Genomic DNA, 14,109 nt, shown 5'->3' on the forward strand with positions numbered 1-14,109 from the left:
TACTGGATTTGTATTACTTGTATTTGTAATTGTGCATTATACACATACAAGAAGGTTTTCGTATATGCATGAATCCTGATAGAGACTAAACCATAAGACTAATGTATTTAGGAATTCCTCTGTTTAGGCATTTGCTGGAGATATGGTTGATTGGTTTATACTGTGTTTTAATGATGGTAATGTTACAGCTGACAACTGCATCCAGAGAGGAACTAAAAAAACGACAACCAAAATGAAGCTGCTGCTTACCATGAAGGGTAAGTGTTTTGGTATTTTACAGTGTTTTGGTAATTTATTGTGAATTAATCAATATAGTTTATGTACAGTGGAAGAACTAAGAATACTACAAGTTTTAAAAATAGCCTAGTAAAAAGCATAGTTGACCCCAAAATGAAAATTATATTACTTGCCACGTACAATGCCGAATCACAAACTTTGAATACAAAATAAGATATTTTTCTTCTTCATACAGTTAAAGTCCATGGACTTCAAAATATCTTATTTTGTGATGAAAAGAATTTCCAGTCATACAGGTTTGGATAGATGACATTAATGATTTAATTTTAATTTTGGTCATGAACTATCCTTTTAGCACCATATTTATTTACTAATGAATTTGTTAAAAAATAGTAATATAATGAAATCAGAAGTTAATGACAGGTAAATAAAAATAATGAAATTGATATAATCTGTACTTCAAATAAATGCTTGTGAATGCAATTATGTTTCTGTTCTCTTTTTTTGGTCTTTTGAATCAAAATTAAATGAATGTTGGCTATAATCCCTGTCGAAATGGTTTTGAGAAAAATCTACCAATAGATGGCAGTAGATGCTTGTGTATGGACGTTTTTTTTATTTATGATGAACTCTTTAGGTAATATACAATATAGATTTTACATATGTATTACAAATATTGTGTTTAAATATAAACAGATGAGGTATCCCTACGTGGTTGATGGGATGTCTACAAAAATAACAAGGATCATGTGTAACACTAGAGTGCAAGGAGTGAATTTTAACCATGTTGTAAGAAAATTACAGTAATACAGTCTATTTAATGAGAAAAATGCATCAATATTCACAAATAAAAGTATGTAAAGGGTCCAGCTCTTTTGCTTTATACAACGAAAACCTCTAGATGACGGTCAATGTCACCACCACAAGTCTCCCTCCCACAATCAATTCCTCTTGTGACAATCTGCACCTCCACAAGAGATAGATGAGCCGTCGACAACAGCTGTGGTCCCCTTCCTAGTCGCAGCCAGGACCCCGTTAGGAAAACTCCACACCGTCTGGTTCGAAAAGCAGCCAATAGAAAAATTCCGCAGTGCTGTTGCTATGTAGTCTCGTGCCTTGCTGACCAATCAGGTTGCTGCTGGTGAAGGGAGGGCGAGGCAACAGTGAGAGCGAGAGCCTGAGTGCGAGGGAAGCCTTATCACGGAGGCACGGCTAAAGACAACATTTGCAAAATGCCGAATAAAACTAAAAAAGAGAAGGTAAAGTACAGATTACAATCATAACACATGTCTAATTAACGCGTCTGAGAATTCAGTTTGTAAAGCAATTATTCTGCGGCATTTACTGGCGTTGTTTTTGTAAGTGAAGGCCGCCGCGCTAGCCGCTAGCCCGCTAAGAGCGCATTTATGCATATATGCCTCAAGTCAAAATACTGACAGTTACGTCCTCAGACTATTTTTAAATCACAAAAAACGCGTTTTCTTTAGCTCAGCGTGACGGGAATTTAAATATGAATCACGTATGTTGCTCTTCGATAGCTGTTTTACCCGGTGTGTGCTTTACAGGTCAGTTTTCTATAGTAAGATTATGAATATGTGATCGAGGCGTATTAGTTGACAGATTGCAGCATAAGCCGGACACGCAAACATGTTCTCCTGTCCCTGCATGAGTCAATGTTTCAGTGGACAAGCTGTGGGCATCGTTATATAAACGCTCGATATATTAGTGGACAAGTTTGTCACTGTGTATATGATGCTGGACGGTGTGAACTGAAATCATTTATCATTCCCAGAAAGCAGTCAGTGTTTGTCATTGTCTGATTCAAAGTCTAGTTGCAATTGGCCATCACCTGTCAGACCTGCCCATGATTTGACTTGTATGCAGTCCATCCCCAAGATAAAAGGAGTGATCAAAATAATAGGAGCTTCCTTTGATTTATGACTCAGATGTTCATTTATTGTTTCTTTTGTGGTCACCACAGGAACCAACCAAATCTGCAAAAAGCAGCACGAAAAACAGTAACGCCGGTGGCGGAAAGGATGCTGGGACTGAAAATTCAGAGGAGGTAAAGATGACAGTTTTAAAAACACATCTCATACTGTGTTTGACCGTAGGGCTGCCTTGTGAACTTGGCACAAATACTTGCTTGTTAAGTGTTGTAGCTGGGCTTTTTCATTCCTCGGGGCAAAATTCAATTTTGGAGCCTTTTTACGAGGCAGCGTTCATTATGCATAGTAATCACTGCCCTTCCTGTTGATTCTGCTTGTGTTTTTGCAACTCTGTGTTGTTACACGTTTAGCTTGTCAAAGTCACAAGTCTGAAGTGCATCATGCTGAGGATGGGTAAAGCCCTTGATATCTACCTTGCTTCCAGACAAACCCTCATTTCAATTTCTGCTTTATTAAATAACCAAGATTGAAGTGGCTCTTAAAGCTGTTCTTTATTCTCCTGCATAAAGCAATGCAAATCCCCTCTCCAAATGAGCCTAGGCTGTAGGTCTGTCTAATAGCAGTAGCTTAAAATATATTTTTCTGTCCTTCCTTTTACGTCTCCAAGTTGTGCTTAGTTTTGTGACAGGGGTACGGATCAGGTAAATTGCAAGATACTGTATTACATTCAAATATTGTTTTGAATATTACAGTTGCCCCAAATACAATATTGTCATCCTTTTTTTAATGTAATGCTTGGAGAGGTGGGAATAGGTGACTAGAATTTTTATTTAACAAATTATATGAATATGTTGTCTACACTAATATTTCTACTTGGTTCATGAAAGGTAGTCTATTTTTTTTTTTTATATAGTTTACTACTATTTGCATTGTTCTGTTTTTAGTGGTTGCTTTAGCATCCGCGTCCAGTCAGACTTGTTTTTTAGACCCTAGTAAAGAAGCATTCGTGCGATAAGGGAAATGTTCTACATTTTTGTTGTTGTCTTCATGCATCAGTAATGATTTGCGAGATGAAATTTGTATGGGTTTATGTATTGATGTATCCCTTTAAGTGTGCAGTTGTACTGACGTAATAGCTTGTCTCCGTAACCCTGTTGGGACTGAAATATCTCCGTGTTCATCAAAGTGATACTAACGGCTGGAATCAGCGGGCAGAGAGTGTGACGTAGCAGCGGGTGAAGTTTATTGATTTGATCTATTTTAAGTCAGGCTCAGTCATGCAACCCCTGTGACTGCAGCCAGCTTTGCAATGCTATGGGCAGGCCTCAACATGTGTTTCACAGCGTCAGTCATACCATTTGTTGCTTGGACAGTGTCGCTTTTTCTTCATTAAAGACCTTCAATACATTAAAGCTTTTTCCATGAGGGCGCTCAGTTGTTTTGCAAACGTCACATGCTTACATATTGCTCATTTAGCAATTTCTACTGTTATTTGAACTGCTTCAGCCATGGTGTTAGTAATGCATTGTGGTTTAGCATTGATTCTGAGTTCCTATAAACCAGAGATCAGCTTTATTTCTTAATCAATGTGCTTCTAAAGCCGGGTGCACACTGTGTGATTATTTTTTGCCTCAATTATGCTGCCTGAGACTAATTTTAGGGATCGTGAAATATTTATTTTGTCATTGGGCCTTGGATAGCTTAATGTGACATTCTCACTGGCGGCCGATTATTTGCCTTTCCAATTAATCTTAGCCTCACACGAAGTGTCAAAAATATTGTATTAGCTGAGATGTATATCGCACAGTCATAAAAGATGGTGGTTGTTGCATAATCTGCATTGGCTTTTGCACACTGCAGTAATATCGTACAATTTGACAAAAGGACAGAAATTTTGCATGATTTAGTTTGGGGACAGTCCCACAGCGGTAATACTGTGTTTCTCATCTATGGTCAAAACAGATTCTGTGACGCTCGTTTTATATGGAAGACGCATATTTATTTGATAGTGTAGCTCAGGCTGCTCATGAATGTTTAATTTGGGCTGAATCTAGATATGGTAATAAGGAGGTATGTAGGTTAGGTTAGTTGTGGACTTCAACTCCCACGGGTTAGAGAGGTAGTTTGCTTGCAGATTGTTGACTGATGTGGTGTGTTGCTTTGTTACAGCAGTTCTCAGTGGTTGCATGGGTTTTATACAATGTTTTGCCATCGGATAAAACGTAAACTTTTTGTACAGTATGAGCCGTTTATGCTAGACTTGACAATTCAGTGTAAATATTTACGTCAACAGAGGCTCACTGTAGATGTCAAAATATCATTTATAAATATCACTGTCTTATCCTAAGTTATTTCCTTAGTAATGTGTCCAATGTGAGAAAAAAGAATAATGCAAAGTCTTAATTATTAATGACCATCTTTCTGCTCTCATTTGTTTTTCATATTGACATCCTTTTCTTATTACAAACAAAGCCTGCCCTGAAATTCATTTCTCAAAATAGGGAGTATTTTTTTTTCCCCCCGCTTTAGATCCCTCACTTTTTTTCCGCTGGGTGGGAATAGTACTTAAGACTAGGGTATATATTATATTTCAAACGGTACGATGTCAATTTTGCTCAATTCGGTATTTCATATACGCTGCAGTGGCCTTTGCATAAAAAACAGATGACAAAGGTGAAGGGTTGACCTTACTGCACCTGTATGCAAGCGTTGCTATAAATCATGTGTTTCCACAGAGACAACACATCAAACCTTTTTAAGCACTTGTCGCTTGCTCATCCTGATCTTATCAGAGAATTAAAAGATCAACAGGTGAGTGCATCATTCATAAATTCAGATTTAATTTGAACTTTTATTTACAACTGATCAACGCTCATACAGATGTGCTACAGTAAGAGCAAACGTGCGTGTGTGACACGCTAGAAACAGTGACGTTTTGGTCACATAATATATGCACTTGCATTTCATACAATCGAATATTAATTGGATTTGAATTGAGCAAGAATTTTGCTATATTATTTTAGTATCAATAATATGAAAAGAATGTTTCTGACGCGCTGTCGACCGCTAATATGAAGCAGCCGAGAGAGTGAGTTTTATTTAATGCTTTTTCTTTGGCTGAGTCTGAAATCTGAAAACATTCTGAGAGAGAGAGAAATAACGTGATTTTGAATATTACGTCGACTGTTAGAATAACACTTTACAAGAGAGCAATATTTGTTGCATTAATTGCGCAACTTCAGTTATATTTTTTTCTTCAAAGTCAGTCAAAATGTAACCCATGTTCCGGTAGGTTTTTTGTTACATTTTGAGACATTTTGTTTTCACTGAAAAGATAAGAAGATTTGAATATATTTTCATCTTATTACTTCAGTTAGCCTATTTATTTATTTATTTTCTCCAGCATCAAAATGTAACCTATGTTACCTTTAGGTTTTTTGTTAGTTTGATACAAAGGTATTAAGATATGAATCTGTTTTTATTATTATTTTTATTATTAATAAAATTGTTTTAAATTCACTTATATTTTGAGGCTGGTTATTTGTCACCTATGGTATCGATTTAGTATTGATACCGAGGTATTACATTCTGGTATCGTACCAAAGCCAAAATTATGGTATCGAGCCATCCCTACTTAAGACATAAAGATTGTCCCACATCTTGCATGTTTTTCTCAATTATTCCTATAAATATTCAGCTGGAACTCAATATTACATTGCAGGTGTAATGCAGCTAGCCGACTTAAATTTATATTGTTGTTTGGTAGTGCTTTCTAATAGCGTTGTAAATCAGTTATGATGTAAAATGCAGATATGTAAGAACAAGTTTTAATATTTATATAAAAGTGCAAACAAAACCGACTGATTGATATTCAAAGCATAGAAGATACCTGTTGATCTAGAGAGAAATACCCAGAGAAATGCATACATTTATAGAAAATGAAGTCAGCTGTTTTAAAGACCCAACAAATTAAAATTATAGTTTTTCTTTAAGATCATTTATATGCTAGTTGACTCCTAAAGTTGACCATTTGATTTTAGTAGATACACGCATTTAAAATTTATAGTCTTTCTCTTCTGCGAAAGCAAAGCAAAAATATTGATGACTCATCTGGCGCTGATGGGTGTATCCAAATATTTCTCCAATAAAATGCTTTCCAGAATGAGTATGTCCCCTGCATCTGATTAGCAGAATTGCCTTTTTCCTCTTTGGTTGCTGTATTTTGTCTCTTCTATTGTGTTTGCCATCAGGAAGACACTGGAGTCTGACCTTCTGTGATCAAAAGTGGTGCCATGGCATAGAATGGCATAATGTGCCCATTTTGATTCTGAACATTGTGGGGTTTTTTTTTCTCTCCAGGCCCAGCAGACAGCCAGCAAGCGTCCCAGCAACAGCACTCCACCTCCCACTCAGCTCAACAAAATTAAGTACTCAGGTGGGCCTCAGATTGTAAAGAAGGAGCGTCGACAGAGTTCGTCACGATTCAACCTCAGCAAGAACCGGGAACTGCAGAAGCTTCCCGCCCTCAAAGGTAGAAAAAGACTCCAAACAGAACATTCGCTCACAGTTCTTCTTACTTTGTTGATGATTTCTTGGAAGGATCAAGTGATCTGTTGTTGTGTACAAATCACAGTGAATGATGCTAATTGTGTTAACTGTTGGAGGGCAGCCTCACATGACTCCTGAATAATTTTTTAGCCTGTTACTGTGGCAGATGGAGCTTTGTTTGAAGTGAGACACACCAAGTATTTTATTCCAGCAAATTGCCTAATAAATTTGGAACAGCTACACTAGGTCTTTAAATATTTCTGCTCCAAAATGTATTTAACAATTATGTAATTATTTATAGGCCTACTAATGATTTATTTATATATACATACATACATACAGTGGGTACGGAAAGTATTCAGACCCCCTTAAATTTTTCACTCTTTGTTATATTGCAGCCATTTGCTAAAATCATTTAAGTTCATTTTTTTCCTCATTAATGTACACACAGCACCCCATATTGACAGAAAAACACAGAATTGTTGACATTTTTGGAGATTTATTAAAAAAGAAAAACTGAAATATCACATGGTCCTAAGTATTCAGACCCTTTGCTCAGTATTTAGTAGAAGCACCCTTTTGATCTAATACAGCCATGAGTCTTTTTGGGAAAGATGCAACAAGTTTTTCACACCTGGATTTGGGGATCCTCTGCCATTCCTCCTTGCAGATCCTCTCCAGTTCTGTCAGGTTGGATGGTAAACGTTGGTGGACAGCCATTTTTAGGTCTCTCCAGAGATGCTCAATTGGGTTTAAGTCAGGGCTCTGGCTGGGCCATTCAAGAACAGTCAGGGAGTTGTTGTGAAGCCACTCCTTCGTTATTTTAGCTGTGTGCTTAGGGTCATTGTCTTGTTGGAAGGTAAACCTTCGGCCCAGTCTGAGGTCCTGAGCACTCTGGAGAAGGTTTTCGTCCAGGATATCCCTGTACTTGGCCGCATTCATCTTTCCTTCGATTCCAGTCGTCCTGTCCCTGCAGCTGAAAAACACCCCCACAGCATGATGCTGCCACCACCATGCTTCACTGTTGGGACTGTATTGGACAGGTGATGAGCAGTGCCTGGTTTTCTCCACACATACCGCTTAGAATTAAGGCCAAAAAGTTCTATCTTGGTCTCGTCAGACCAGAGAATCTGATTTCTCACCATCTTGTGGTCCTTCAGGTGCTTTTGTGTGTCTTGCACTGAGGAGAGACTTCTGTCGGGCCATAAAGCCCCGACTGGTGGAGGGCTGCAGTGATGGTTGACTTTCTACAACTTTCTCCCATCTCCCGACTGCATCTCTGGAGCTCAGCCACAGTGATCTTTGGGTTCTTCTTTACCTCTCTCACCAAGGCTCTTCTCCCCCGATAGCTCAGTTTGGCCAGACTGCCAGCTCTAAGAAGGATTCTGGTCGTCCCAAACGTCATCCATTTAAGGATTATGGAGGCCACTGTGCTCTTAGGAACCTTAAGTACAGCAGAAATTTTTTTGTAACCTTGGCCAGATCTGTGCCTTGCCACAATTGTTTCTCTGAGCTCTTCAGGCAGTTCCTTTGACCTCATGATTCTCATTTGCTCTGACATGCACTGTGAGCTGTAAGGTCTTATATAGACAGGTGTGTGGCTTTCCTAATCAAGTCCAGTCAGTATAATCAAACACAGCTGGACTCAAATGAAGGAAGAAATGGACAGCACCTGAGTTAAATATATGAGTGTCACAGCAAAGGGTCTGAATACTTAGGACCATGTGATATTTCAGTTTTTCTTTTTTAATAAATCTGCAAAAATGTCAACAATTCTGTGTTTTTCTGTCAATATGGGGTGCTGTGTGTACATTGAGGAAAAAAAATGAACTTAAATGATTTTAGCAAATGGGTGCAATATAACAAAGAGTGAAAAATTTAAGGGGGTCTGAATACTTTCCGTACCCACTGTACATATCGGGGAAGTCGTGGCCTAATGGTTAGAGAGTTGGACTCGTGATCCAAAGGTTGCGGGTTCGAGTCTCGGGCCGGCAGGGATTGTAGGTGGGGGGAGTGAATGTCCAGCGCTCTCTCCACCCTCAATACCACGACTGAGGTGCCCTTGAGCAAGGCACCGAACCCCCAACTGCTCCCCGGGCGCCGCAGCATAAAATGGCTGCCCACTGCTCCGGGTGTATGTTCACGGTGTGTGTGTGTTCACTGCTGTGTGTGTGTGCACGTTGGATGGGTTAAATGCAGAGCACGAATTCCGAGTATGGGTCACCATACTTGGCTGAATGTCACTTCACTTCACTTCACTTCACTTCACATATATTCACACACACACACAAACATTTGGAATCGATATTGAGAGCTTTCACTGTTGAAGATCATTGTTTCCTATCATTGGATGTTCTTTCCTAATCTTTCTTGTGATCGTGGTGTTCCGACATAGTCTCAGTCAGGGAGAGTCCTTCCTGTCTGGCCACGCAGGGAGTTTGAGCACATGACAACTCATAGATGGTAATTGGATCAGCAGTGCAAGTGTCTGCACTAAGTAGGACAGTGAAACCTTGCCACAGCTCACAATTTAGAGTTACAGTCTAATCTCCAATCTAATCAAGCCTGTTACTTGCCGTTCGTTTCTTAGAATCTGATGTGGATTGTTCCTTGAAAGCATACAGTTTGATTAATTTATTCAGCACTGCATCATCAGCTATTGTGCTGTTTTCATTTTATTAGCTCCTGTTTGGACCTGAAATTAATATCCATCTCAGGTGGTCATCTGATCACAAATGGTCATCCAAGAATTTAAAATGTCTCAAATGCTTCCTTTGACATCTTTTAATCAAAAAGAGGGTCTCTGTTTTGTGACTGCATACATTTACTGCGTTGTTGTGTTACTGCATGTTTGGTAGCCCAAAAAAGTTTTAATGCTTGGAAAATATAGCTGAAAACAATGTGTTGTGCTCACATGAAGGTGATGTGTTTTAAGTCTAGGGCTGTGCGATATGACGATATATATCGGATGGACGAAATAAAAAGTCTTATCATTTCATATTATGTTCTATCATTATTTCGTGGTGTCGCAAAATACATTGTTTACGGTAATACTTTTTCATCATTTGGATGGCTGATCTTTACACGTCACAACAGGGCATGAAGGGGAGACAGAACCAGGTGGAGAACGACCAGAACAAAACGAAGAGCTCATTCCTAAACGATGGACTACATCTGTAGCATGGACGTTTTTAAGCACTGCAGTTTTAAAACAACCGATTTTAAGCCGTTGAAACACAAACAACAGAGCTATATGTGTGCGCCGTTTCTGTGTGAGAGGACCGTACTTTTTTTTTCCGCCGCTTTATTGGCTTTGAACGATTACATAAACACACTTATGCGTCAGAATCCCCGTCTTTACAAGTATCCTCATAAACACAGCGATTTAAGTCTTAAGAGAGAGTAAACAGCTGAAAGAGAAAACATATTGGATCCGGACTTCGGTCTTAAAGGGGAAGCTGTCCAGTATTCGTTCTGTCTGCTATTCATATTAAAATATTCAAATAAAATATTTACAAAAATGTGAGGGGTGTACTCACTTCTGTGAGATACTGTATTTATATGTATAGAATCTATACATAATACACGTGTTAATTATATCTATCATCGATGGATAGATAGATAGAATTAACACAGTGAAAGCTAATTAATTTACACAGTGTATGTATCGTTTCCTATTTATTGTAGTTTTTCGTCCTATTGCTTGCAATTCGTTTCTTATCCTTATTTCATCACTGACTTTTTATTTATCTTCAATGAGCTTACTTTTTTTTTTGTCTCTTTTTAGGCTTGTATTAGTTTGATTTTGACATTGGTGACAAGGATTATGACAATTCTATGTTATCAAAGATTTTAATATCATAAAACCTTTTTAAAAGAAACAAATGACATCTTTATCGTGATATAAAATTAGTCATATCGTGATGTAAGATTTTGGTCATATCGCCCACCCCTATTTCAGTCCTTTAAAAGCTGTTTTGTAGTGAATAGTGAAGCACAGGCTATTTGTGAATGATGCACATCAGTGGTTTCGAGCTGTGGTGACAGCAGTCTGAGGCCCTAGAGCTGAACCAGTCATTTTCCGCAGATTGTCAAATTGTCTCATAATGTGACCCCTCAGCCTGCACCTAAACTCCGCTCTTGCCAAGTAGTAGTACCCTGAAGAAGGCAGTCAACTGTCAGTCCCTGTGGTTTCATAACTAGAATGATGCTCCCTTTTTGAGAAGAATTGCTCTTGAAAGAGCTTCAGTTTACTGTTTCTATTATTACTATAATGTGAAATAGGGGTCGACCGATTATCGACCTGGCCGATTATTGGCACCGATATTAAGCATTTTTATGATAATCGGCATCGGCCATTTTCAAAACCGATGTGCCGATAAAATTATTTAATTTTGAAACGCGCTATTTGGCTCTGATGCAGCCTGTCGGAACTCACCACTCTGTGGCCTAGAGCAGTCTCCGCCCACCGGGCATCTGATTTGTTGAGAGTCAGGAGTCCGACCAATCAACGTGGAAGACTAAAGGCGCTCTCACACCGAAAGCACTTGCTAACTGGTGCTGCTTCATCACGCATCAGTTCTCTCTCAAAGGCAGCAGCAGACGTTGCTCAAGTTGCAATAAATTACAATCCACTACACTGAAGTTGTAAAAACCTCAATATTATCTATTTATGGTTTCCGAGATGGGGGAAACGCAGGGGGGATCGCGGAATCCAGTCATATAAATAGCATTTACTGTATAACGCGGAGTCACGGAATTAGTCAAAGTTTGGATGAATTAATCAAAAGTAGGTCAGTAGACTTAAATCGACTCATGATATGGACTATCTGTAAACATTAAGCTGCAAAAAGACTATTTAAATATGAATTCTGCATGTTCGGCGTGTCTCTGTATATGTGAAAGGCACGCGTGGTTTTGACACACACACACACACACACACTGAAGTGCGCGACGCTCGCGGTGTTTTCCGCATCTGCCATGTCACTAAATGAGGACATAAATACATGAACATCATCCCCAGAACTGCTCTGAGAGTTACTTCATGAGCATTTGACTGTTTCGTTTGAGTAAAACGATCGTCATATCATAAATAAATAGGCTACAGAAACTTAAGAGGTCCTCATGGCAACCCGTCAAAATAAAAGTTTGGTTTATTTACTAATGCTACTACAATTATTGCAACTTTTGTTTAAAAGAACAATCACACAATACGCTATTTCTTACATGTTTTAATTTATAGTAAACACATTTGTTTGCCAAAAAATAGAGTTAAACTCTCATTTGATTAAAAGATAAATTAAATTAATGTTTTATGCCTTCATTTGCACTGCTCTGTAAATGAAAACTAATGGAAATTACTGTCACATAGGCCAAAACGAAGATACTGTCACATAGGCCAAAACGAAGATACTGTCACATAGGCCAAGATTAAGATACTGTCACATAGGCCAAGACTAAGATACTGTCACATAGGCCAAGATTAAGTTACTGTCACATAGGCCAAGATTATGATGATGGAAATTGGGACATTTCAATAGGCTATTGAACCAAGTGAGCCTATAACAGGCTATTAGTGTTATAGTTTCATTAAAATAGTTGCGGTCTTCTTCGCAACTTCTACAATGGAGCTATGAAGACAATTAAATTATTTACACGTATTATATACATTGCGCTTTTTAAATTAATCAACTGATGTGCATTAGATGATGAATTGAATAGTCACCTCTTGTAGGTTATGATTTAGTCAACCGAAAATAATTAATGAAGAATTATGAGAGGTTATGCTATTACACATACATTTCTAACATGTAAATTATTGAAGCCAAATACTTACATTTCCCCAAGCTGTTTAGTTTTAGTATTTAGTATTCATAGGCTTAATCATGAAGCATACAGTGGCCCCACTTTTAACTCTCTCTTTATATATTACCCTTATTGTAGATGGATGCATGGGGGAAGACAAGAGTAAGAAGTGCAACCAACACTAGGGAAGGCCGTTTTTGTCAGAGCCCTTGTTATTCTTAATTTTGACATTCATTTTCATTCTTACACCAGACATATATATCGGTTCAATATATCGGTTATCGGTCTACTTGGTCTGTAATAATCGGCATCGGCCCTGAAAAACACATATCGGTCGACCCCTAATGTGAAACACAAGTTCGGTGGTTGTGGTAGAAGTAATTGCTGCAGTGACTGTTGCAGTGTGTTTTAGTTCTGATGTTGTGCATCTACATGCTACAACAGTGGTCTCGATTTACCACGCTGTGTCTTAAAATACTCTTGAGTTGCATAATGCGTCATGAGCGTTCTTGTGGAGCCTTGACCATTACACGTATTCTATGCAGGGTGCCAAACAGATGTATGCATCAAGAGCAATGTCTCCATGTGTTTGTTTCTGGCCTAGGCGACGCTGTTTCTAGTGGTCTGGCACTGTCTCTGGATGTCCACATGGCAAACAAACAGAGGAAGCATGGAGATCTCCCTTTTCCTGTTTTTGTGTGAGAACTAAGCCAAACCAGCTCAGTGTTTTTGTCTAGGAATTCCATTGAAGCGAGTGATTTTACTTCAGTATCTGCCATGATGCTAGTTTGGATGGCAAATGAGTGTATCAGGGACATTTTCAGATGTCCACAGCAAAAAAATATACTTTTTAACACTAGCCTTCATTTAAAAACAAACATATTAATATAAATGAGCAAATTAGTCAGGTACTGTTTTTTTTTGTTTTAAGCATTTTTTTATTTCAGTATTGAGTTTGTACCTGAAGTACTGGTACTTTTAATGTTACTAGTGTGGTTTAAATGGTCATGCTGGGAGAAGTAATATTTATTAAGAATGAACACTTAATGATTAGAAATACATCAGTGGACTAAAAGTTGATACAGGTAGAGACATAATGCAGATGACAGCATGCATAATTTATTTATGCATGCATTTTGGCTGTGTGTGCGCGCAAGTAGATCAATTCTCTGCCAGCTCTGTGCTCTGTTGTCCAACATAAGTGGATTATGTAAGTTTCGAGATAACATATTTCAACAGGCTTTCGAATGAGTGCATGCTTATTTTCACAGTTTTGTGAAGAACATTGTGTATCATATGGTGGTTGCCTGCAGCAGCATGATCTCAGTATACCATACAGACGTTCTTGCAGTAGAAAGACTGCTCGTTGTGTGAGGCATACAAGACTCTCACAGAAGCATCATTCTGACTAGGGATGCATCGATCCGATACTCAGGATCGGTATCGACTCTGATACGGTCATTTTCTGCGGATCGGGTATCGGTCAGACGAGACCGATCCAAATCCGATATTGATACTATTCTGTTATTGTTGAGCCCCACGAAAGGCACAAAACATTATAAAGCACCATAAAGTTTTCGTGCACTATATTTCAGGTGTTCTGAAGCTGTTTCATAGTTTAATCTGAGGT

General features: G+C 38.5%; 1 protein-coding gene across 1 annotated transcript in view; it reads left to right on the plus strand.

Moving 5' to 3' along the window:
* Positions 1-1,391: 1,391 nt before the first annotated feature.
* The window catches only part of LOC306882798 (serine/threonine-protein phosphatase 2A 56 kDa regulatory subunit delta isoform-like), a 45,110-nt gene continuing 32,392 nt past the window's right edge, over positions 1,392-14,109 (plus strand). The window contains exons 1-3 of the mRNA XM_079437692.1: positions 1,392-1,496; positions 2,219-2,302; positions 6,486-6,657. Of these exons, the coding sequence (XP_079293818.1) occupies positions 1,470-1,496; positions 2,219-2,302; positions 6,486-6,657 (283 nt within the window). The 5' untranslated portion in view covers positions 1,392-1,469. The remainder of the gene's footprint in view (positions 1,497-2,218; positions 2,303-6,485; positions 6,658-14,109) is intronic.

This window comes from Barbus barbus (assembly GCF_936440315.1).
Source record: "Barbus barbus genome assembly, chromosome: 16".
Classification (NCBI taxonomy): Eukaryota; Metazoa; Chordata; class Actinopteri; order Cypriniformes; family Cyprinidae; genus Barbus; species Barbus barbus.